Source organism: Hemicordylus capensis, chromosome 5, assembly GCF_027244095.1.
Source record: "Hemicordylus capensis ecotype Gifberg chromosome 5, rHemCap1.1.pri, whole genome shotgun sequence".
Taxonomy (NCBI): domain Eukaryota; kingdom Metazoa; phylum Chordata; class Lepidosauria; order Squamata; family Cordylidae; genus Hemicordylus; species Hemicordylus capensis.
The window spans coordinates 180,842,326-180,869,608 of record NC_069661.1 but is presented as its reverse complement, the minus strand read 5'-3'; the positions used below and the strand labels follow the sequence as shown (position 1 = coordinate 180,869,608).

At 40.3% G+C, this 27,283-nt stretch overlaps 1 protein-coding gene across 7 annotated transcripts in view; it reads left to right on the top strand.

The window, feature by feature from the left end:
• NELL2 (neural EGFL like 2) overlaps nt 1-27,283 on the top strand; it is a 224,322-nt gene that overhangs the window by 97,725 nt on the left and 99,314 nt on the right. For 2 of the 7 annotated variants that reach the window (XM_053255344.1, XM_053255338.1), the window contains exons 10-14: nt 2,344-2,435; nt 5,558-5,660; nt 10,497-10,625; nt 20,886-21,011; nt 25,952-26,026. In XM_053255344.1, the coding sequence (XP_053111319.1) occupies nt 2,344-2,435; nt 5,558-5,660; nt 10,497-10,625; nt 20,886-21,011; nt 25,952-26,026 (525 nt within the window). The remainder of the gene's footprint in view (nt 1-2,343; nt 2,436-5,557; nt 5,661-10,496; nt 10,626-20,885; nt 21,012-25,951; nt 26,027-27,283) is intronic. The other 5 variants (XM_053255341.1, XM_053255340.1, XM_053255342.1 and 2 more) reach the window with 5 other exon arrangements.

Below are 27,283 nucleotides of genomic sequence, written 5' to 3'. Positions count from 1 at the left end.
GCTTGACTTAAGCCAATAGATCTTATCAGTTACTTAAATGGAATTAGTTCTGCTTAAATACACATACTCCAACTTAACTACTTTGTAGAATATTCTGTTTTCTCACTGAAATATTTGTCTGTATTTTTGTGCTTAATAAACTTTATGAGGAGCTTAGGTGTCAAGTTGTTTTGCTTCTATCCCATTTCACTATCCATTACATTCCCCAGGGATGAGCCTTCAACAATTTGCCTTCAGCAAATACCTGTTGGAAGGTTTTGGAAGTGAAATTTCTGGAAGCAACACTGCAACTAGTAGCTGTCACTCACAATTTAATCCTTAAAGCACTAGTGCAAGGCTCAGTGCTACAGAAAAGAGTTAGGGTTGATCCATGTAGTGGTTTGGAGGATTGTGTTGTCAAGTTTGCCTGTAATAAAATACAGGAAAATGATCTGGGCTTGGCCTTTTCACTCACAGAATGGTTAATTGTGTTCAGTTGCCTTGGGATGGAATCAGAAGGAAGATTATTGTAATAAAACTTATTTCTTCATATTGATTCTCTCCCTCCAGATGGACCATATGCTAACTGTGTTCAGTTATGCTCACATTCAGATTATTAGTACAGAATCAAGGTTGATCATGAGGAACAAATCAGGGTTTTTTAAACAAATGGGAAACTGTTTGAAGACTCATTTTACCCACTGCCTTATACATATGAATAATTTTAATAATACAGGATGAGTCTCATGCTTGAACTCAAGCTCAAAGGTGACACAAATGACAATGGTTTATCTGGCAGTTGTCAAAAACATGGTTGTAAGCATTTATGGAATTGAAGAAGGATAACTCATTTCAAGAGACATTGTAAGGATAGCTCAACTAAAATTCATACACAATGGTTAAAGTTAAATCACAGAAAATCTAACCAATATTATTTTTGTGACTCACTGAAACTGAAGTTAAGATGAATGATGAATGAAGATGAAACTGTCCTTTAGGGAGTTATCAGACACAACATAAATACATTCTCATTGCTGAAAGGGTTTCAGACAGACACAAATGAAATCTACACTGGACATTGTATTTACAGGCTTGTAGTGAAGATGGCAAGAGTCTTTTATCCTCATGTCCAAGGTCAAAATAAACATGATATCCTGCTTTCGTGTTGTCAGATTTCATAATCTAATTTAGAGGTTTAGCAGCTCTAAATTGTATTTGAAAAACAAAAGTTGGGGAAAGGTTCTGCACAATAGACATAACAATTAGCATAAAACATTTCTAACTAGCATGGACTTTCTGTTTTCATGGGCATAAAGTACAAACTTTCATGCAAACTCCACACCTAATCATTATTTATTTATTTATTATTTTATTTATTTTATTTTATTTAATATATTTTTATACTGCCCAAAACTCACATCTCTGCAATTTGAAGTGCAGCCATATGTGAACATGATTTGTATGACTCATATGGAAATGCAGTTACATGCATTGAAGATATGATAGGGGAATGCAAATACTTATTAGGAGCATGCATTCATTTTCAGATTGAATGGAACTCAAACTAACTGGGCCAGGGATGTAGCTCTAATTGAACATATGGGTTCAAAGAACCCAGTCTTATTGAGGGCCTCCCAGGTCCAACCCTCCCTGTTTTCTTCATTATCCCTTGCCATGCCCCTGAATTGGACCCTGAAACAAACAGGCCTGGGAATTACTGAAACAAATGGGGGAATGGATTTTTCATGATGGTGGCTGTCATCCATAGTGCTTCAAGATGACACTGTCCTTGATAGTTATGGGTTAAGAAAAATGGCTGCTGCCAAGAGATAGTTGAGCATTAGAGCTTCTATTACCACCAAAATCTAGTGGTTTTTGGACTGTGCATTGTAAACCGCCCTGACATTTTATATAGGGTGATATATAAATGTGAAAAACAAACAAAAGTAATAAATAAATTAAATTAAATTAAATAATGGGACTCCAAAATGAAAAAAAAATACCCAGTTTATGCACCTACTTCTCTTGGATTCTTACTCCATCTAGAAGTAGTGTTATGTTATTATGTGTGCATCTATAATATTGCAAGTTACTGCTATTCCCATCTTTATATACAGAGTGCCATACTGAAAGTTCTTTGGCCTTGAACTCAAGAGACTCCAAATCCAAGTCCACCATTGCTATGCTATTCGATGCTATGCCTGCTATGCTCTGTTTCTCAATGATTATTAAATTATGTCCAGGCTTTCACCTAGAATGTTCTGCTGAAATAATGCCTTCACTTTGTAATATGCTCAGTGTATCATATGCATAGCATGACTACTGAAAATTAACTGAAGTACTACGCTATTCTTAATTCTACAGTGATATGTATGTTTGAAGGCAAAACCTACTTTGAAGGTGAAAGAGAAACTGTACATTCAGACTCAGGGGATTGTATTCTTTTTGAATGCAAGGTAAGAAGAGCACTGTTGATAGCTTTATTCTATTCCACATGATATTTAATAAATATGCTTTTAAATGACTTTTGAAAACACACCTGTTTTATCAGGCTTTTAGTTTATGATGAACTTTTAAAGTTTTATTTATGATAATTTTAATCTGTTTATATGATTTTTAGGTTTTGGTTTGATTAGATTGTAAACCATCCTCAGATTTTATATAGGGCAACACATAAATAAATAAATATTTCTCTGCCCAGCAGTTAAACCTGTTAAAATTATTGTAAAATAGCACTTGGGGCTTTTAAAGTTTGTTTTGCACTGCAGGTTTTTAGATCAACCTTAATTAGAAGATATATGCTTTTTTTTAAAGGTCATTTTATTTTAGTAATGATCTGCTATGTACAGAGAGATCAAATAAAATCATATATATATATATATATATATGGAGAGTGGCGCTACTCAAAATACAAAGAAAAAAGTAACCACCCAATACAAGAAATATACAATGAATGAAACTTCTTAAATCACTTCATTAATATAAGTCACTTATAATACATGAATCACTTAAGTCACTTATTATAGTAAAACACTGATACATGAATTACTTGACAAGGTTTCGCAATAAGTCCTTGTTACCCAACGAGCTTCCTCAGAATGTTGATACAACCTACACTCCTGTTGTAGGAGTTGAAGAAACATTTTTGAAGGATACTTTGAAGAACTCCATACAGAACTCCATACACCAGGGAGGATGTAAAGTTTATCACGTTTGGGACATAACAATTTCACTTCTGAGGAAGCTCGTTGGGAAACAAGGACTTATCACGAAACCTTGTCAAGTGATTCATGTATATTCAGTGTTTTACTATAATAAGTGACAAGTGATTCATGTATTATAAGTGACTTATATTAATGAAGTGATTTAAGAAGTTTCATTCATTTGTATATTTCTTGTATTGGGTGGTTACTTTTTTCTTTGTATGTACAGAAAGATCGGCAGTTTTGACGATATGCGTGTTTAGAAGCACAGGTATGCACATCTTCTTATTATGCTGTTCTGTCCCGCATTCTGTGGGTGGCAGAATGTCCAAATACCACTTTGTAGTATTGGAACTATGTAATTTGAGGCAGTTAGTTGTTCCACCAGTATGCAGAGTGGAAGGACATGCAGATAGGTGGGACATGCATGCCCTTGCTTCTAATCACATGGTAGGAAGACTGGTCAGGCAGTATTGTTTGAATGAGGTGATTGAGAACTCATGGAGACTTATGTCTTACTCTCTGCCTCTCTGCCAGTTCCCTGACCAGGGTCAGAAGAGAACAAATTAACTAGAGATGCCCCACATTTATTTGTGCAAGGATCTCTGAATCTTTTATATAAAACCTGTTTTCCTTTATTGTTAGAACTTATCCTCAAAAATACATCTCTTTCTAAATGCTACTGATAATCTCTGTATCATTTCAGTAATGTTTTGCAATGTTTTCCTAATGTTATCTTTCTAAACTAACCTCATTATAATTTATGACACTTGATCCTTTTAAAAAGGAACAAAATATATTGTAATCATTATATAAGCAGCGCCTCCAACAAATACGTGTTGCTGTTCCCTGTCCTTGATTAGTTAAGGTTCTGTTATGGGTTTGTTTTGGAGAAGTCTTTGAAAAGTTCAAGTGTATGGCACTTTGTTAATAACTTGCTAGTGCAAGTTATTAATAAAGCTTGTTTATCCAAGTAGGTATTATAATATTGAGAAAACTGATAAAAATGGTATTTCAGATTTTGCTATGTGTTGCTGCAGGAAGGGCATCCTAAAGAATAATGGTTTGGATCCAAGGGTCCCATGAATAGAATGAGCTTCTGCTCATGGAAGGAGAGTTGTGCTCATGGAAGAGTGTTCTCTGCATGCCACGCTCTCCTTTCATGAACAGAATAAGTTCCCAGACATTTGTGGAAATTTTGGATCCAATCCAAAGGCATTTGAGTTGACTCAATCAGTTACAATCTGATTGTAATATATACAGTATAATACTTGCTGTTATTTATCTTCTGAGACCATTTTAGTAAAATTGTAGTTCAGCAATCTGGGGCAAAAGCATAGCTGTTATTATATTTATGCAGCTTTGGCTCATATACACAGTAAAGCCAGCAGAACATAGAATCTATACAATCATTGCCTTCTCCTGAGCAATGATGAACTTCCCAAAAAGCCCTTGCTAGGCCTGAAGAACCCTTTGCAATACATCAGTTGTAGCAGTTGGAAATAAAACTGTGTTAACTGGCTCAATAGAGCCAGTTCGCCATCAAACTGGTTCAGCTTTAGGGTTCGCCCATGAGCCGAACCTGGAGAAGGCCAGAAATGCCCCCAAAATGGGTTGAAATGGCCCTGTAAAGATTGGGAGAGGCCAGGGGGGATCCCCCACAGCCACGGCAGCATCCCCCAGAGGCAGCCAAGTTACCCCGGGCCTGGCAGTGAGTGAAATTTTTTTTTAACTGTTCAAACCCTGAACCGGTTCGAACTTGAGCCGAACTTGGGGGGGGGAGGCATTCGGGGTGCACAAAACCAAACATGCCCAGTTTGGTTTGAGTCCGGTCCATACTAAACCAAACCGGATATTTTTGGTTTTGTGCACACCCCTAGTTGGAAACTGGTGGAGCCACATTAGTGGAGGCAGTGTTTTCTGCCTGGCTCGCCTCCCTCCTCCCGCAGGCCATCACGTTGCCTTTACAGAGCTCAGAGGGTTACCTGAAGAGGAGGTGATGATTGCACAGACTCCGCATTCTGTGGAGTTTCAATTTGTATGTGCACCATTACAATTCATTGCTGCTCTGAGGTAGAGCTGCATATTTTGTTAAAAGGCGATTGGATTATCTTTGCCACTTACATCACTTATAGTCATTTATATATTTTAATTATTCTAGCACTTTTCAACAAAAATAAATTTGTTTAATAATTTATTTATTAAAAATAAATAAAGGTGTTATATACACCTTATATAACAAAGGTGTGAGCAAATGGTTCTCTATCTGAAAAGGACTCACAATCTAAAAACCAGAGTAAAAAGTGGTTGTTGAACCATATCTGTTTTCCAGTCATATTTTATTGACTGCTTCAATACTTGTCTCTATTCAATAGGACTACAAAATGCAACGTGTGGTGAAGGCAGACTGTCCTGCCTTGAACTGTCCTGATTCTCAGCAAATCTCCTTATCTAACAGTTGCTGCAAAGTTTGTAAAGGTAAGAAAGAGAGAAAGAGTTCATACTTGAAAGTAAAAACAAGTGCCCTTTAGTCCATGAATGTTTGTCACAATAAATCTGAGTCTTTAAGGTGCCACAAGACTTGGTTGTTTTTGTTGCAACAGACTATCACAGCCAACCTTCTTATAAATATTTTTCAGAGTTTTACTATGGACATTGAATTTACAAATTGTATACCTTAATCAGTATGTGTATAAAAGCTTAAATTGAAAATATGGGACACTCCTTATGTAGCTTACTGAGCAATAGCATCAGTTACAAAGGAGAACTATGATAGAAATGCTTTTGTCTACTGTAACTAAGGACACTTCCATCTAGCAATCTAATGTGAGACATTCAAAGTTTGCATGCATTCTAAGCATGATCTTACTCCCCATACATATAATGCTGCAAACGTCCATGTTATTTCTGAGTGCAATTTCACTCTCTGTACGCATGCCAAGCAGGAACCTTGTGTGATTTTTGCTGGCCGTCTGGCCAGCTCTTGCACTCTAAGAACCGACCTTTTTCCGCAGCCTTCACAAAATGATAATGAAAAGGGACATATTTGTCTTGGCCAGCTGGTGACACTTCAAAAATTGCACAAGGTCCCTGCCTGGCATGTGTACAGAGGGAATTATCTTGCTAGAAATTAATATAGAAGCCTGCAGAAGCATGTGATAACATCTGGAACTTGCATGAAAGCTTTGAATATCCTGCACTTTATTGCCATATGAAATGGCCTAAACTACAGTGCACAGATTAAACAACCTACTTGCCAACCTGTAGGAGTACATGAGGCTGCTAGTGGGCTTGTGGTTCAGCAAGAATCACTTGGAGCTGCCAGTTGTATTAACCTGCCTTTCTCTTGTGGGGCAGGGAAATTGATATGGCGCCAACCACTTATCTAATTGCAGCTGCTTAAAAAAGCAGTTATCACATGAATTGCAGGGGCAACATGGTCAACTTCAATTAATTCCCATTGGACTATGAGTGTGGGTTATTGTGGCTTTTAAATGAATGAACCAGGGCAAAAATGTTCCTTAATTTAAAATGATGAATGTCATGTGATAGGCATCATATCCGTGCTTCACAACATCTTTGGTTGCTTTATCAGTGAAGATCCTTTGGTTTGTTAACATTGCATTGAATTCCCACTTTAGATGTTACTCAATACAGATCTTTTAAAAAATATATAATACAGAAGATTATACTCTCACATTTTTCACATGCTGGCTGAACAGATGGTGTGTGCCCTGATTTGCAATGCAAGGGTAAAGATATACGGTATTGTCAGGGGTTTTCTTGTGTGCTGTTCTTATTCAAGGAGATATTGGCTCCTTCCAAGCTGTGAACTGTTGCATCTTGAAAATAAATGAAAAGGTTATTCTTGTTTTTCCTATAGATACCATGATAAACTGAGTTCTGACATGAAACAAGCCCTTATTCTCCTGGGTTTTGCCATATAGCTGTGCTAGTTAAGAATACAAAGGGACATTCAATTCCTCTGTTACCCAGGTTCAAAGGCTTGCATCCAAAGAACCATGACACTAGAAATCTTATGAAAGGCAATTTCCCCTCCTCTTCCCACAACAGCCTCCTGGAAATCATCTCCTGAAGGCCAGAGAACTCTGTGGAAGGGCGTGAAGTTGGGCACTGCAGGGGGAAAGGCAATGTTTTGAAAAGCAGGTTTCTTCTGTGAGTGGAACTCTCTCACAGATCGTACCTCCACCTGTAATTTCATAAATTTCTTCTGCAGGGTCTCCATTCCATTTCAGAGAGTCCCCTGGCCATCAGGAGAGGCTTTTCAGGAGTTGCAGGGGAGTGCTGGGGAAAGCAGTGAGTAAGGAAGAAGTGTTGTATGAACTTCCTTGCCCCTGCAGTTCCTTGGATATAAGCTGATAGGTGTGTAATTACTGAATGTGTAAAATTGGATTATTTCAGTGGTTATGGGGAAAATGTTCATTTTGATTTCCCTTGATCATCCATGGAGACCATACAGGTTTGACAATTGTAATTGGCAGACTTCATGCTTGTTATCAGAACATGCATTTGTCTTTGTGGATCACCTTAAATTTGCCTGTCATGAGCTGCCTACAGATCTTATTTCTGAAAGATTATCGAATTAATTTTCGTACAGTATCGAATTAATCATCCGTACTTGTTCTCTTCTACTGCTTCACAGCCAAAGGGAATGTATTGATCAAGAGGGAAAGTGTAACCTTTGTCTTTTGTGATGTTCAGGTTTTGCCACAAACTGATAAAAGCCAGAAAATTCTAGCCTAAGGCTAAACTTTGTCCTTAACTCTGGCTTCTTTGTGAGGAAGAATAGGAATAAGACAGAGACTGTCCTTGGTAATCTTTCAGACATGGGCAGATAAAGTGGGCATACATACCGGTTCACATATTCTGCAGCATTATAAGGGCAAAACAAGACCTGTATTGTCTCAAAAAACTGCTTTGGAGCTGTCTCAAAAGACTGCTTTGGAGCAGAAGACTGGTGGGGCGAGTGATTTTCACTGATCTCCGCTACCTCAAGAAGTGCTATTTGGCTGCCAGGAATATGTCCCTGATGGTCACACAGCCCTCAGGGATATATTCCTAGCAGCCAAATAGCACTTTTAGAAGAAGAGGAGATCAGCTAAAATTGCTCACTCCTTTTCTACCTCATGTTCATGTTCAGCTGCTCAGCAGTGTTCTAGCTGAGTGCCGAAGCAGACTTTTGTCAGGTCACAGGTCCTGTTCTACCCTTCTAATGCTGCAGAACATGTGAGATGTTAAAAACAATGACTGGCCCTTAATATTACTATAACTAGGTACCCTTACTTCAGAATTAACTGAACTTGGCACCCAGACTGCTACTCTGCCTGTTGTTCATAGGAGATTCCCCACAATAATTCATACTCTGGAAAGACAAAAGTAGCAGCAGAAAATGCATTTATAGTAGAAAATGCATTTTTCTGAGTCGCAGAACTTTTATACTTCAGAGTAGAGATGTGTGAGTCCCTTCTTGAAAACTGACAGATCTTTATGAGTGTTTCAGTCAAATGCTCAAAAAACTGGAGGTTGTTTAATATGAATACTTCTGTTGTTTGTTGTTTAATATGAATACAACCCAGTTTTTCATGGCTTTTCCCTTTCCTGCCAGTTCCTCCCTTTTCCATTAAAAAACAACCCCTTCTTGAGGGGAAGGGGAGAAGATAACAGACAATGACAGGCTTCCTTATGAACATTGGAAGCTGTCTTCTACTGAGTCAGGCCGTTGGTCCATCTGGGTCGGTATTGTCTACACAGCCTTGCTACTGCTCTCTAGGGTTTCAGACAGGTATATTTCCCAGTGATTCCAGGGATTCAACCTGGGACTTCCTTCAGGCAAAGCATGTGCCACTGAGCCATGGCCCCTCCTGGAGAGAGAAGCAGCCCTGCAAGGGAAGGGAGTCCCTTTGTGGAAGGAAGTCTTCTGCCACTAATTGCCCCCTCTGCCTTTTCCAAGGTAAGATTCCCGCCTCAGAAAGGCAGGGAGGGGAGCAGTGGAGGTGTCATGTGAACCATGTTGGGCCATGCTCAGAGGGGGCTGGACTCCAGAATTGTGTCAGAGAGTTTTGCATTTTAAGCTCCCCCTTTTCGAAGTCTCACCCAGTCCCTAGTACAGAGTGCTTTGCCACTCTTATTTATCTTCATGCTTCCACTGAGAGGTAAATTAGGCTGAAGGATAGAGTGAATACAAATAATCCTTTATCAACTGGTAAATTACTACTGTGGTTATGTAATCACTGGTCATCTGCAGTGGTGACTAGCAAAGCAGTTCACCAGTAGGAGCTGCTGGCCACAGTTGTAGGATTACTGAGGAGGGAAAAGAAATCCCATCCTTACCAGAAACTGTTGGGGTCATAGAGAGAGGGACACTACAATCAGCATCATGCAGGTTTGCAGTTACTATTTGGTAAGTATCTGCACTAACATTAATACCCTATGCCTGCACAGAGCCAGCTCTTGACAGTTTCTGGTAGGGATAGGAATATGGAAACCACTTACCAAGTTGTAACTTACTAGTAGTATACATGTAACGACATAATAAGCTGTCTCCCATAACATCTCGCCAAGTGGCAAGGCAAATTTTTCATCTTTTTTTGCATCTCTGGATTTCTGATTGCATTCTGGTGTCTGGTAACATTGAAATTACCAGACGCCAGGTAAATGGCAGGACACTACAGATTACCAGTGGCAGCCAGTGGAAGCAGTTTGCTAGTAGAAAGTACTGGCTGCTTCTGCAGGAGAGGAATTCACTTATAGTAACTTATCTATGAAAGTAATGGCTGAATAGGATGAAAGTGTAAATGCTTATGGATCCAGAGTGCATCTCACTGTGCTTTGCTAGGAGTACACCCCAGTGAATGGGTTCTATAACCAAGCCAGAGACAAGGTTTAGAAGAACTGAAGTATTATTCAATTGAAAATCAAAAGTGTTATGCTAAGATACTAAATTAAAGTATTTTCTGTATTGGACATTAGCAAGAACAATTTAGAAAAACAATTTAGGAGAAGATAATTAATATATATTAGGGTTAGGGTAATAATTAATATATATATTATAATTATATATTATAATTAATATATATATATATTGTATATATATACAACTAAATAGTGATATCATTGGTAACTTACTTCAGAAGTCGTGTGACCCAAGACCTGAATTTATCACTAGATAGTGAAAGTATTTCAGGTCATCGGAATTTGCTAAAAACCAAGGGAAACTTTGTCACTTCCTTAGGAGCTGAATTGCAGACTTAGATTTTTGAAAGGTTCCTTTAAGCATTAGTCTGTTATTTTTAGGCCACAACTTTTGCTCTGAAGGACACAAATGCTTGGAGAATTCTTTCTGCAAGAACCTTGAAGATAGATCTGTCTGTAGCTGCCGAGATGGTTTTCGAGCCCTTCGAGAGGACAATGCATACTGTGAAGGTAATCCCTTGTAAATAAGGCTGTATCATCCATAAAAATTAGTATGGATTACTGCCTGAAGTATGTATTAATTCACAACTTGTCAAAGTGATGAGCTCATTAAATGCAGAGAATATAATTTAAAGCATATTAATCAGTTGAAATAATTATCTCTCAAATTAAGGTTTTCTCTCTTTCCCCCAAAAATTCTGATCAGTGTCAAAGTAATAAGTTAATATTACTGAGTTCCTTATTTAGAAATAATATATTAACTGTGGAGTGTGCTTTTCCCCTTCATTAATTAGATCTCAGATAAGCGAAAATTCACTCATTAGGCCATTTTAATATTGCTGCTGAGCTATTATACCTTTTAATTAAGCCCTTGAGGTTTTTCTGATATCTTAAAAATGATACATGTCAAAGTAGGCAAAAAGGGCTAGATTTCACTACTTTAGCCTTATGATAAGCATAATTTTAATAACTAACAAACATCTTGTCTAAAAGAAACTTTTAAATAGTGGTGACATTCATACACTATGAGCATGTATGATAGAATGTATGATAGGAAGTTTCATTTACAATGCACAATATGTGGTGACAGGTAGTGTAATCCACAATCCAAGCATATACATGCTTACTTTGAAGGAAGTTCCACTATTTTCACTGGCTGACTTCCTGAGCAATGAAGTGTGAGTGCTACGTTAGAAGTGCCAGTCCTGCTGATGGATTCGACTAATGCAGCAGCTACACTCATCTGATATGTTTCTGTTCCCTGTTCTATTCTGTTCCCCGGGACATATCTTTTGGTGGCATGGGGCACTTTCAGGATAAGGGGAACTCATCAAAATTTGCCCCAGCTCCATGTGAGCACTGGTGCTATGTTAGTCTGGAACTCAGAAGCAGCACTGGCACTTCTCACGTAGTACTTATGTTGACCACTCGATTATTTCCAGGTGAGTACAAGATTTCAGCCTTAGTTTGAAAATGCAGCACTAGCTAAATGATTTGATGATTAGATTATAGAGTCCCTAATACCAGCATTGTGTGCTTGCTTTGCATTTTTTCCGGTAGCTAAAGTGAATGTTCCCCTCAATCAAAATGAGCTCAGGGCTGGCCCACTAATGAGGCTAGATGAGATGGTTGCCTCATGTGGTAGATTGAAGGGGGTGAACTGGTCACCTCTGTGAACTCACCATCCCTTGATGCCACCTGGCTTGCTGCCTGTGAAATCTTACAGTGCGGGTGTGCATGTACCAGCCGCCGCCACCACCACCCCTTCCTTTCTTTCTAATTCTTGCTTATCTGGCAGAGGGCATAGAAGTGGAACAACCAGAAATGTCTTTAGATCACTTCTGTTTTAGAAGTTTTTGGGATAATGGAATGCCTCATATTTAAACTCCAGTTTATATTTTTATCCAATGAAATAAAACATAATGGAATGCCTCATATTTAAACTCCAGTTTATATTTTTATCCAAAAATATTTTTGTCCAAAAACATTCAACTCAAAATGGGTTGTATTCTATATTTTACATGTTGCTCTAATTTACTTTTCTCAGAGCATCACAATTCAACCTTTTTCTGAGATTTTTTGAAAAACTGCTTTTGGGCCTTTATAAAAAGAAGAGAGAAATGGTGTATGATCACAGCATGACTATTTGCTAATCTTTCCAATACGTTTTTCTAGTTTATTTATTTAAAACCCTTGTGCCCAACTTCTCTGAGGCTGGAGGGAGCTTCCAGCAAAACTAAACAACAAAACATCATTAATAATAAAGCACCATTTAAAAATGATTTTATAAGCAATACTCTCTTCAGCTATGGTCAGTGAAAATAGTGTGCTTCACAACACCCTGTACTGCAGAAGTTCTGCAAGAGCTGAAATGCGAGCTTGGTGTCAATAGTTGTGTGCGTTTGTGTGCATGTGAACAATTTCATAGGAGCCTCACTTTTCTACCACCACAAAGTAAAAAAAAAAAAAAAGCTTAAAATCTTTAGCATTTGTTCAGATCTGTAGGAAACTAATATCGTAATTAGGATAATTATGAGAGTATGGAAGTGTAGAAAAGCTGTTTCAGATAAAATGTTGCATAATCTTTTAAAGCAGATACTTTTATTAAAAACTGAGATACAGAATATTTTTAACAACAGCCTAATGTGCAATTTTTCTTAAATAGTATAGCTACAGAAAAACATTATACATGAAAGTCTTATTTTCCAGAAAGCTCTGTAATAGTTAATAGTTTAAATATCAGGGAGGCCTGATATTTGATCTAATGTTTTATTTTCTTTTAGTTTGTTTATTAAGCTCTTTCTGTAACCTGTTGTTTAAACAATTAATTATTATATTGTTTTTGAAAACTTGATATTTAAACTATATGGACAAACAAGAATGTTTTCTTCTCAGCCTGACCCAGAGTTCCTTGCATGTACAGAAACTCCAGAACTCATATGAAACATTGCATGGACAAGGTCTTTTCCTTATGACTTCAATGTTTAGAGGAAACTTTCCTTGCAGAAATATATATATACACATAAGAATGCAAAATGATACTTAGTTCACAACTACTGTTCTAAATTTTACAGCCTGTATTAATAAAGCTCCAATCCCAAGTACTATGAATTCAGTAAATTGAAATAAATGTCTTTCATGATGACACGCTCAGGTCCATCATCAATCTGACTTAACATGATGCACTAAAAGCATCATCTCTTTGAGTATAGTTGACCTGGGTTACAATTCAATGTAGAATGAAGGAAAGCATGAAAGCTAGGGATGTGCACAAATCGATTTTTTTGATTTGATTTGTACCCAAAACAATTCACCCCTGATTTGTATTGTATCCAAGTTTACCCTTCCCAAATCACCTCAGATTCGATTTGTATTTGCTTTGCTTTGCTTTAGATTCAGACCGATTTGGACTACTTAACAAGGTCCTAGGGGCACCAGATTTGGGTGGTGGGTAGATTGCCATGAGTGCCACCTACCATCCAAATTTCAAGGCAGTGGAATACTTGGTTGATATTTAATGAATTCTTTTTTACTGATTTTGAACATTTCCACCATAGGAAATAATGGGGATTCAATGTTGCCATATCCTAACCCTAACACGGACCCCCAGCTTTCATTAAAAATTATATATATATATATATATATATATATATATATATATATATATATATATATATATATAAGCTCCAGCCCTTGTAGAAGTGGAGTTATGGAGTAAAATGTGCTGTCATCATTTTTCAAGTGTTTGGTGTATAATAACTTTTCTTCATAATGAATCCCTATGAGGATTCATTGCACACTTTCATTTTTTCTGTTCATTTTGATTGTCACTGGACAGTGCCAGCTGTTAACTCCTATGTGCCAACTACACCCCACCCCACCCTTACCTTCAAGGCAGTGGGGTACTCATTTTAATTTTTAGGACTATTGAAATGTTTAGATTCTTTGGTGTCTAATATCTTTTTCTCATAATGAATCCCTATGAGGATTCATTATATGCCTTCATTTCTTCTGTTCATTTTGATCCCACTGCTTTGCAGGTGGGGGTGGGGAATTAGTGGCATCCCATGTTCCAACTACCCTCCAACCCACAAGCCACTGGATACTCAGTTTATATTTTAGGAATTTTTGAGGTGTTTAGGCTCTTTGGTGTGTGATGAATCCACATGGGGATTCATCATGAGGAAAGGTTATTAGACACCAAAGAGCCTAAACACTTGAAAAAAAATCCTAGAACATAAACTGAGTAGTACCCCACTGCCTTGCGCGTGGCAGTGGGGTGTAGTTGGCACATGGCAGTTGACAGTTGGCACTGTCAAAAAGACAGTCAAAATGAATAGAGGAAATGAAGGTGTGTAATGAATCCTTATAGGGATTCATTGATGGAAAGTTATTATACACCAAAGAATCCAAACACTTGAAAATAGTGACCACACATTTTGCTCCATAACCCCACTTCTACAAGGGCTAGAGCTTGGCTTTTAAAAAAAAAATGAAAGTTGGGAATCTGAGGGAATTAATAGGATGGATCCAAATCCCAAATCATTCCAAATCGAATAAGGCGCAATTCGATTTGTACCCAAATTTTGCCAGTGGACCACAGGGGTGATTTGTTTTGTCTCCAAATCACCCAAATCAGCTAGATTCAGGTACAAATCAATTTGTACCCGAATCAATTTGCACATCCCTAATGAAAACACAGAATTTCACAGAACTTCACATTTGCTCAGCTACATGGAATTTTTTCCTATCTTCAACAGACTGATGAGCTGGGAAACACACTGTTAATTGTACAGTTTCTTCAGAGCTTTACATAAGCTTGTGTCCCAGACCACAGAATATATGTTCTAAGACACCCTGAGGGGGCAGGCTCATGCATTCATGTTAATTCCATTTTATTTATTGGTTGGTTGGTTGATTGGTTGGTTTGTTCAAAATATTTATAAGCTGTTTTTCAAATTAAAATATTTAAAGTTGCAACAACTACAATATCATATGGTTATTTGTATTTGTGAATGAGCTATCAAAGATCATACATTAGAGGAAGAACATTTATATCATCCAGACACAGAAGCTATTCTCACGACCAGCAGGAACCGGGCCCACAAAACAGGTTAAATTATCGTGTGTCTGCAGCCACGGTGGACATACTCTGGGGAAGGAGGGTGGAGGGGGCTCCCAGTAATACTGGGGCTCAAGGGGGTGGGGCAGCATGCGATGTTGCTTCCCTTCGCCTGCCCCCCAGAGCGCCTAAGCGAGCTGTGGCCAGCCGCGGGAGTGCTGGAGCAAAGCTGCCACTTGTCTGGGCGGGCAATCTGCCCGCCCAGGGAGAAGGCACCCATCGTCTGTGGGGAAGTAAGCACTTTTGTGATGTTCAACTTGATTACCTGACTTTTAACTTGTTTACTTAATTTGGTTAATTTTTATTACTTTTATTGTATATTGTATTTATTTTATTGTTGTGAGCCCCCACAAGCAGTAGAGTACTGGAGGGAAGGCATATACATATTTTAAATAAAAAAACAAAAGCTTCCTCCCTGCCGCCTTACGCAACTGTCATATTTTTTGGTGAAGCAAATTCACACATTCATTGCAGAGTTATAGATGACATATGTGCTTGTTTGAACTTGCCTTCAGATGTGTTCTGTTACTTCTGCTTTTAGCAATGCAGAATCTCTGATATATAAAGATTCCACCCCTCACAAGTATGAGACATTATGCACATACATTTCCTATTGCCAAGGCACACTGAATTAGAAAAGTGTGTAGTTTTGGGGAGGGACGGTCTTCTTAATCCGGTGTTAACCTTGGATGTTCAGGTGCTGTTGGTAGTTTAGAGGAGCTTCTTTTGCCAGTTTCAACTCATTCACCAACTGTGGCTCTTCCTAGAGAAAACGGATTTAGCCTTGGTTGTCCCATATACTGTTTACTTCCAGGTTTGACTACTCCAGTACTTTATTGGTCTTTCTTTATAAAGATTGTTCAGAAAGTAAAACTAATTCAAAATGTAGTGGCCAAGATGCTGGTGGGAGCAAGGTGGTGAACATGTATTCCACCAATCTTACTTCTGTAATGTTGGCTACCACATACAGGCTCAATTTGAAGTGCTGGTATTAAACCTTTAAAGCCCTAAACAGTTTTGAGCTCTTTAGCTTAGGGACTGTATGCATCCATAGGAATCTATCTGAGTTTAGGATTAACCTTGCTGAGCTCCTTGTTGATCCACCATTAAGTCAGATCTGAACAGGATTTGCCGACAGTATTTGTATCATTTAGTTAACAATAAAGTTTATGAACTTCAGGAGAACACTTGAAATAAAGTGGTTTGAAGCTTCAGATAAGTAACGTTGTACATTATGTGATGCAATATTTAAATTGTACATTTTAAATTGTTTTGTTGAGAATGTTTATAATTGATGTAGCAATTTACTGGCATTCTCAATATTGTGAGAAATTTTGTTATTGGACAAAAAGCTCAATCCATTTTTGACTTCTAAAAAGAAAGTGTTTTGAGACCAGACGTAATAGTGGATCAGTGGAAAAATTGACACCTATTTCCCTTGTATCGCCTATAGAATCAACATTTTATTTATGATTTTGAATGTATGTTAGTATTTATTTTAAAAAAAGGTATATGATAAACTCACAAACATTAAGCTCTGAACTATTTTTTTCACCAATAAACATACCCAAAACTTCTGAATTACATTAAGATGTGAGGGGCTGTGCTTAAATGCAATGTTGCCTTACCATGCACAAGTGGGAATGTTTTCCCACAACACATACTCAACCAGGGTGTATGTTGGAAGCAGGGGTTCTCACCCCACAGAATATATATGTGCATATATAAATATTACATTCAAACAGCTTTCCCTAGTCCTAGAACTGGGGAATAAGTTACAAAGAGGAGGAGGAGGAGGAGGAGGAGGAGGAGGAAGACTATGAACCTCTTTGAGCAGTATAATATATCATAGCAAGGAAGATCAGTAATGAGGGAGCAATATAACACAACAACATGTAGCACTGCTAGAAATATAGGCACTGATTGCAATAGTATAGCGGCAATCATGGTGAAGCAGCAATAGGTACAATAGAATAGATAAGTGAAATTAAAGCAGGGCATCACTGTCAGACTCTCCAGTACCACTAGTTATGAAAAATTTCTCTCAGAAATGACTAAATATGCTCACAATCACTGATGGATGGTTTCTACCATCCATCACTGAATGATGAACCATCACTGATGGATGGTTTATATATACAAAAGCTGCTGGGCCTGCATCCTTCCAAGTAAAACCTTCCTATAAAATTTGCGTCTTTAGGTAGAATGAGGCTGCCTATCAGTTAAAACCTGTGGCTCAAACAGTCAAGCTGTTTGCTGGGTACATCACCATTTTCTACATGTTCCCTTGCCTTAAACATGAAAGTCCTGGCTTTTTGGCATAGCAGCCCTGTTCTTAAAACAGAATGAGGCTATTCACACGGTCTGCAAAAATCGGGCTAAGGGAGCCTAGCCCGATTTTTGCATACCGTGTGAACCACTCGGCTCGTCTGCGAGCCTGGTGGTTCCTGAGCAGGTAACCTGCTCGAGTAACCTTCCCCTTAAACCCAGTTTTTTTGCTCATGAGTTGCCGCGGTGTGGCTCCATGCCACAGCTACTCACAAATAGAACTCCAGCCGGGAGGCTCAAAAGCAGCCTCCCAGCTCAGGGGTCTCTCCAGCATGCCCTGCATGCTCACGTCACGGAGCCGTCACAGAGCCAGCAGTTGTGTGGGTGGCTGATTCGGCCGCCCTGGTAGGGCTTCCCAGTCATCTGCGGGGAGAGTGGGCTTAGCCCACTCTCCCCGCTAACCCGGACAAAGCGAGTCTCACTGATCGTAAGACCCACCTCCCAGTTTCCTTAAGCAAGTCCCATTGATTTCAATGGCACTTTCTCCCAATAGGGTGGATGGGAGGACAATCTCAATCATTTGGCGCTATGCAATAGTATTTGGTTGTAGTGATGAAGCTTTTTAATGTATGCTGGTGTAAAAAACAACATTTGTAAATTAGTTCTCTTTAGCAGCCCCCACCTTCAGAATAACCCCCACTCTCATTTTCCTGTGATTGGTGGTCTCTTCTTTCAGAGTAGGGATGTGCACGGAAATCTTTGGCACCGGTGGGGGTAACGCTTTAAGGGCAGGGGAGGGTGTACTCACCCCTCCCGCCGCATTTCCCCCCCTGGCGCGTTGTTTCTTTTAAGCCCCTCGGGGCGGCAGCATTCCTCCCTGCCGCCCCGTTTTCCCTGTCAGCCGGAAGTGGTTGGAAGTCGCGAGTGCGCGTGCGCCCGTCATGCGCGCGCACACACGGCAGAAGAGCGCTCACGCACACAACAGGCGCACTCGCAACTTCCGGCCTCTTCCAGCCGACGGGGGAAACGGGGCGGCAGGGAAGAATGCTGCCGCCCCGAGGGGCTTAAAAAAAAATGCGCCGGTGGGGGAAATGTGGCGGGAGGGGTGAGTACACCCTCCCCCGCCCTTAAAGCGCTACCCCCGCCGGCGCCGAAACCGCCCCCAGTGCCAAAACATTTCGGAGGCCTTCATAATGGCCTCTGAAACGTTTCGGGCACGTGCCTATTTCAGAGTAGAAGCTGTTCTGCTCATTTCTGCATATTTGGCTTCTTAGGACCTGGGAAAGGGTTGGTCCTTCCCCAATTTTTATAGTTACTTTTTTATTTGGTATACTGTCTTGCTTTCTCATGCAAGAGGTGGTGTGAGACATTCCCTATGATTTAGTGAAACTCAGGATTAATAACATAAAATGATCCTTCTGAATCTCATTATTTACAGGGCCATTAACCTGTTAATTTATGCACAAGACAAAACATTTTCAGTATCTTTGTTGCAGTAAGGTTTTTTTATGTGTTAGCATTGGTTTATGTCTTAAGTATAAAATACTTAGAAATTCCTCTGAAATGCATAGGAGTTTAGCCACTGACTTCATAAGTGGAGGAGGTAACCTATGTGCTGACTGACATCCTGACTAATGAAGCTCCAGGTTTGACTAATGTAGTACTAATTCCCTGACTGAACTGGGCAAAGAGACACCTTTTTAAAGTGGTGATTCTCTTTATTTAGCAGGGGGAGAGCAACTGGCCCACCCCAGCCCCAGCACAGCACCCCTCCAGTGGCTGTTGCTGGTGTCTGTCTTATGTTACTTTAAAAAGTTAGGTGGTGATACATGGTTATTATTTCTGGCATAATAAATAATGTTTGCTTTTTAAAAATGCTCTTTCAGTTGGTAGCTGTACAGAGTTACCATTTAAAATTTACTGGAACATTTTTATCGGCACTTTGCTCTCACATCTTCATCATTAGGTCAAGCTGTATTTACTAGCTGAGATAAACACACAGCATAAAACATGCTTTTAAAATAAGATTGCTACTTCACAAAATTGTCTAAGTTCAACATGTGATTGCTAACTAATTATAAGATTGCTGACTGATTAAGGCATGTTAGCTGATGTCAGCAGGGTCTGATACATGGTGCATAGCCTCTTTAGGAAACCAGGTAATAGAGCTTTCAGCATCTCAGCTCTGTGTTCCTAAGCTGCATCTAGTTGAGAAGTGGGTAACTAGCAAACAGGCCCCTGAGGCATAACTGCAATTCAGATGAACTATGCATATATCTGACTGACTGAGCAAGGATATCCTTTATGACTTTTAGAAAAGGTCAGCTAGTGAAGATAATATGAGGGAAGAATTCACAAGATCTGCATCAGTTTAAGTTTGTCAAGGTGTATTTAGATTACCAGGGGCTAACTCAGAATAAGAAAAGTCAGAAGTACAGTAGTGATTTTTTTAAAAAATCCCCAAGAGTAGAAAAGATTCTCGATGTCTTATGAGTGCATAAAATCACCCAGGGAGTACAAAAGAGCAAGAGAGTACCAGGACAGGGGGAAATGGAAAAAGAAGCAAGCTACCTTATTAAAAGGATAAAAGAAATGGCTAAATATGTAACAAAAGTGAAGGACAGAATAATGTTGCAAAGTCCAAAGAAAATAAGAGAATAGATATACCAAGTAAGATGAAGGAATCCTAAATTGGAGACCTTAGTAAGGGAATAGCTGCCACAGATTGCCCTTAATTAATATAATCTTACTATTACACATGAGAGGGAATAGATCTTGTCTTGCAGTTTAATAAGAAGCTATGACTCATTGTTTAGGAGGTCAGCTTTAATATTTTCTTTACATCCCCTCTTAGAGTTAAACAAAACCCAAATAGCCTCAAAAAGTAAAGTGAGCTCTTAATTCTCATTCTTGCCAGTTAAAATTGATCCTTACAGATTAATCAACAAAAGCTTTTAATCTGCCATTTTAAAAGCTTAATCTGCCAGTTAAGGCAATTAAAAGTTTTCAGTCTTGGTTAAAAATATATATTCTAGAGACAATTAACAGTAAAATCACAATAAATTTTGTTGTGGTAATAATGAATACAGTCACGTAATAATAACTGTTACCAACGTTTAGTGATGTCATGTGTTCTCCTGCCTTTATTTTCATAGTTCTAAAACTTAAGTTTTTAGAGGTTTCCAGCCTGCATCTATGGATCCACAATTACACTGTTGTGTGTGTCACACAGATTGTGATTTGGGTGCTGAACCCTGATTATGTGCCTGGCAAATAAGGCAGATCACACATGCCCTGGTGTGCAAACCATTTTCAAATTTATCTAAACAATGGGAAACCCAGCAGTGTTTGTTCAATTGGCCTCACTGCTCTGTCCACAGATATTGATGAATGTGCTGAAGGAAGGCATTACTGTCGGGAGAATACCATGTGTGTAAATACACCAGGATCATTCATGTGCATCTGCAAAACAGGTTACATCAGGATTGATGACTACTCATGTACAGGTAAGAGATGGCAGTTTGTCAGTGAATACAATTGCAGTGTTTTGAAATGTCTATACCTTCTAGATACCGCACACAATAAGAGTAGGGAGAAAGCTGAACATTTAAAAAGGGATTTAGCTTCCTAGGGATAGTTTGCATGTATATTCCGTGAACATAGGTGTCAGTTAAACCTGCCATTGTGCATTTGGAGTGAAGAATTAGATTAGAGAATGTAACATATGGGAAAGTACAATGAAGTATAATTGGTACATAATATACACTTTAGTCAGTTTCTTCTTGTAGGCATGATATAGCACTATTTCAGACATTTTTAGGTTTTGCATAATAATCAAGAACAGCCTGTTGTTCTATTGGACACATGTGTACCAGTTGATGATAACCTGATAAAATAAAAAGCAGGTCAGTTTGTTCATAGAAGTTGTACAATGCAGTTCTAAATAGTCTTGCAGTGTAGAGTTACTGAAGGATTTTCTGTGGAGACTGTGCACAACTACAGTCCTTGAGAGTACCTGAGAGCATAATCATGCAATATAGACACTATATTTCCCCAAAGATAGCTGCAGAGGCTAGAATATTTGCACTGGCTAGCAAAGCAAATGTAACAGAGAGGACAGCAGAAGAGAAGTCTTCTGCAAGGAGTTCGTAACACCTACAACATGATGATGTCAGGGCTGGGTCATGGGCAGTCCAAGAGTAGGGAACCAGGAGCAAAACAGACCAGGAACTTGAGTCACCAAAAAAACAAACTAACTGGGAGTCAAAGACAAAGCCAAGAGTCAAAACCAAGCAGGTATATCTGGGAGCAGGCTCAGGAGACCATCTGTGAGTCACAGATGAAGCCAAGGGTAAAAACGGGAGCCAAACTGTGAATAAGATGCTTTGGCAAGGGCCAAAGCAGAGCATGCAAGCCAAGCATCAGCGTCAAAGACAAACTAGGGATCACAGATGCTAAGACCAAGAAGACTTCAATTCTGAGTCAGAGACTTGCTCCAGCAGGAGGCATTTATTTATTATTAATTATTATTTATTTATTTATTTATTTATATACCGCCCTTCCAAAATGGCTCAGGGCAGTTCACAGCATGATAAAAACAATTAAAACAAATTAACAATTAAAATCAAACTATTAAAACACAATAAAACAGCTAAAAGCCCTGAAAACCAGGGCAACAATTTAAAACAGTTAATCATTTAAAACTCTGGAAGGCCAGGCCAAATAGAAAGGTTTTAAGGGCTCTCCTGAAGGACAGCAATGATCTCAAATTATGAATTTCTGCCAGAAGTGCATTCCACAGCCCAGGAGCAGCTACAGAGAAGGCCCGCTTCTGCGTCGCCACCAGACAAACTGGTGGCAACTGGAGACAGACCTCCTCAGATTATCTTAACGTGCGGTGGGGATCATGTAAAAGAAGTTCTCTTAGTTAACTCGGACCTAAGCTGTTCAGGTTAAAGGTAATAACCAGCACTTTGTATTTTTCCCGGAAACATATCGGCAGCTAGTGTAGCTGTTTCAAAACAGGCATAATATGGTCTCTCCGGGTTGCCCCAGAGACCAACCTGGCTGCCACATTCTGAACTAACTGAAGTTTCTGGACTACGTACAAAGGCAGCCCCATGTAGAGTGCATTGCAGTAGTCGAGCTGGGAGGTTACCAGCTGGTGCAGCACTGTTTTGAGGTCATCCTGTCCAAGGAATGGGCGGAGCTGTCGAATCAGCCGAAGCTGATAGAAAGCACTCCTGGCCATGGCCTCCACCTGAGATACCAGGGTGAGGCCCGGGTCCAGGAATACTCCCAAGCTGCGCACCTGCTCCTTTTGGGGGAGTGTAACCCCATCCAGCACAGGGAGATCTAACTCATCCCTCAGATTCTGAGCCCCCACAGTGAGCACCTCCTTCTTGCTAGGATTCAGCTTCAATCTGTTCTCCCTCATCCAGCCCATTACTGCCTGTAGGCAAGCATTTAGAGAATGAGTGCCATTTCCTGAAGATGAAAAGGAGAAGTAGATTTGGGTGTCATCAGCATACTGATAACACCCAGCACCAAATCTCCTGATGACCTCACCCAGCAGTTTCATGTAGATATTAAAAAGCATTGGTGACAGAATGGAGCCCTGGGGGACTCCATATAGCAGCTCCCGTTTTGAGGAGCAACTGTCACCAAGCTCCACCACCTGGAATCTACTCGAGAGATAGGAGCGGAACCACTGCAAAGCAGTGCCCCCTATCCCCAACTCCCCCCCCCCCAGGCGATCCAGAGGGATACCATGGTCAATGGTATCGAACACTGCTGAGAGGTTCAGAAGAACCAGCAGAGTCACACTCCCTCTGTCAATTCCCTGGTAAAGGTCATCCATCAGGCCGACCAAGGCTGTCTCAACCCCATAGCCAGCCCTAAAGCCAGTTTGAAATGGATCTAGATAATCAGTTTCCTCCAAGACTGCCTGGTGCTGGTTGGCCACCACCCTCTCAATCACCTTGCCCAACCAAGGGAGATTGGAGATTGGCCTGTAACTGTCCATCACTAAGGGATCTAGAGAAGGCTTCTTTAGGAATGGTCTAATCAATGCCTCTTTCAAAGGGTGCACCCTACCCTCCCTCAGTGATGCATTTATGATATTAACTAGGCCATCTCCAACAATCTCCCTGCTAGATAGAAGCAGCCAAGTCGGGCAAGGATCCAGAGAACAGGTGGTAGGCTGCACCACCCCAAGCAGCTTGTCCACATCCTCAGGAGTCACAGATTGAAACTGATCCAATCTAATACTGCAAGAGGGATTGCTGGACACCTCCTCCATAGATCCTGCAAAAACAGTGGAGTCCAAGTCAGCCCGAATACAGGAGATCTTGTTTGCAAAAAATCCATTAAAGGCATCACAGCAGAACGACCCCGGGGACTGATTTGAAGTAGAAGGATCAGAAATCAAATTCCTGACAACCTGGGATAGTCCGCTGAGCGCGAACCTGCAGCCGCAATGTGCGCAGATCAAAAGCTCTTATTTGCTGCATGCACCGCGACCACATAACTCTTCAAATGGGTCACATGCTATATCCTGTCAGATTCGAACTGAGTTCACCTCCACTTGTGCTCTAGTCGCCTACCCAACCGCTTCAGCCCCCACAACTCCTCAGTATACCAAGGGGCCATTTTTGAAGCAGGTCGGAAGGGATGCTTAGGAACAATCATGTCTACTGCCCTGATGAATTCCATGTTCCAGGTTCCCGCCAGGGCATCGACAGAATCACCGGCCGCACCAACGTCAAAATCCTCCAAGGCCTTTTGAGATCCCATTGGGTCCAGCAGCCTTTTTGGACGGACCATCCTAATAGGTCCACCACCCCTGCAGGGGTGGATTGCAGCTGTGAGACCAACCTTAACCAGGTAATGGTCCATCCATGACAATGGGGAAACAACTGGATCTCCCACCCACAGAACTCCCCCCTGATCTGAACAAAAGACCAAATCAAGTATGTGGCCGGCAACATGAGTTGGTTCAGAAACTAATTGGGATAGGCCCATAGTTGTCATGGCTGCTATGAACTCCTGAGCCACACCAGACAAGCCAGTCCCAATGTGGATATTGAAGTCCCCCAGCACTAAAAGTCTAGGAAACTCCAACACCAACTCTGTGACCATCTCCGTCAGCTCAGTTAGGGAGTCGGTTGGGCAGCGGGGTGGATGGTACACCAACAGAATCCCCAATCTATCCCTAGTTCCCAGCCACAGAAATATGCACTCGATATAAGTCAGCTGTCTCACAGGGGCCCTGGTAAGGGAAATGGTATTCTTATGGACCACAGCCACTCCACCCCCTCCCCCACCTACATCCTCTAGCCTGCTCCACAACAGAATAACCTTATTACTGGATTAGATGTTCTCTGAAAACATCTCAAAATAACACATTCTGGATGAGGAGCAATCTGGCTTTCGTGCAGGCCGCTCTGCTGTGGACTGCAATGTTTAGTAGAAAAATATTCCTCTAAACCCAATTCTGCTTTATATGTAGCATTTGTTGATTTCAGATCAGCATTTGATCTGATATCAGAGAGCAACCTTGGTGTAAGTAACTGATGTCAACTGTTGACCACCGTTTATTGCTTTTATTGTTTAAATTATATGAAGATTCTTGTTTAAGGGTACATTGTAGAGTTCAGGGACATCTCACAAAATAAATCTCAGCATTTAGGGGCATTAGGCAGGGCTGAATGTTGGCCCCATTAATTTTTATATTAATTCCTTTGTTTCTCATTAGGATAATTTAGATCATTATCCACCAAAATTGGCAAATAAGGATCTTGCCATACTTCTCTATGCAGATGATGCGATAATTGTGTCTCAAATGCCAACAGGCTTAAGAAGAGTCTTGTGCTCTCTTGCCCATTACTGTGATGGGCAATCTTTAGAAATAAATTATTCCAAAACAAAAATAATGGTGTTTGTGAAGAGATCAATGATACAGAATTGGACCTTAAATGAGCATAGCTTAGAACAAGTTAAATGTTTTAAATATATTGGTGTAACTTTTCAAGCTTCAGGCGGGAAGTTAGGGATATGCCTGATGCATGGTTCGAAGCATGCTTTGAGCGCTTTTAGGGAAATGAGAAAGGGAACTCGAAGAAAAAGGAGAACAGGTGCTTACCTGCTCTCCACTGCCCCTTCCAGCTTCCTGCTGGGGTGGTGCACAGCCCCCAAAGCCCTGTGCTCCATCAGCATGCACATGGCACCCGCATATGCATGGATGCCATGTGCATGCTGACAGTACAAGGGGCTTTTGGGGAAGCATGCAGCCTGCTCTCCATTTTCTTAGAGTCCCCAAAAGTGCTCAAAACATACTTTGAACTATGCTTTGGGCACATCCCTACAGGAGGTGCACCCATAGAGAGTGTGTTTTGCAGAATGTACATAAGTCTGCACTAGCAATTGAATCTTTTTATCGTTCCAGGGGCCCTCAGTTTGTTCCCGTTAAAAAAAATTTCAGCCAAGGTTCGAGCTCAGCCCTTGTATGGAGCTCAACTTGGTATGTATTCTAATTTTTCAAGGGTGGAATCTGTGAAGTCCAAGTCCAAATGTTTTGAGAAACATTTTTCAAGTACTTTGAAAAGCCCAGTGCAGCTCTCTGTTTATAAGTAGTACTGCTTAAGGTGGAAGCCAGGTTATGGATTAATATCTTTGAATTTTGGTTAAAGCTAGTTTTCCATCCTAAAGGTTTAGCTCCATCTGTGTTAAAATACCAATTATTCGAGATGGAGAAGAGAGCTAGAGGGGAGGTTACACAATTGTTTTTTCTCTTCCTCTGCACTGACACTTCTGGGGTACAAAAGGGCTAGTACAAATCTCAGACAGCAATATATATGACATGAAGCAGCAAATTGAGCAGGGTTTTATTCATGGTGGCATCTTTCTGGGCAATCAAGTTTTTAGTCTTAACCCTGCCAGGTATTGATTAAAAGTAAAGTGTTCCGTTGAGTCGGTGTCAACTCCTGGCGCCCACAGAACCCTGTGGTTGTCTTTGGTAGAATACAGGAGGGGTTTACCATTGCCACGCAGTATGAGATGATGCCTTTCAGCATCTTCCTATATTGCTGTTGCCCGATATAGGTGTTTCTTATAGTCTGAGAAACATACCAGTGGGAATTCAAACTGGCAACCTCTGGCTTGCTAGTCAAGCATTTCCCTGCTGCGCCATTTAAGGTGACTCAGGTATTGATTACTGTACCAAAATATTGTAAAGCCCTGATGTTGGCACACTATAATGCCCTGCAAACTAGAGATATGCAAACTGGCTCAACATCGAGCCAGTTTGACATCAAACTGGTCTGACCCGAGCTCTCGCCCTCGAGCCAGACAGGGCCTGGTTCAGCTGAGGTTGAGTTGAAACCCCCAGGGCCGGTTCAGGGCCAGTTCGGGGCTAGTTCAGGGGTTCTAGAGTTAGAAGAAACTTTTTTAAAAACTTGCCGGGTTTGGTGGCAGCCTTGGGTGGTGCCACAGCTGCAGAAGGAGCCAAGCCAGGCGGGTTGTTTAGGGTCACAAGACCAAACCTTGCCTGGCTGAAGTCTGATTTGGACTGAAACGGAACAGACAAACTGGTTTTGTGCACACTCCAACTGCAAACTTCAGTTTGGGAAGGAAGATATCAAAAAACTCTTATAATGAGCAATCTTTGTTGTAAATCGGGTGCTATTGAGACCATGGCGCATGTAGGAAAATAGAAAGCTGCCATGTACTGAGTCAGACCATAGGTCCATCTAGCTTAGTATTGTGTATTCAGACTGGC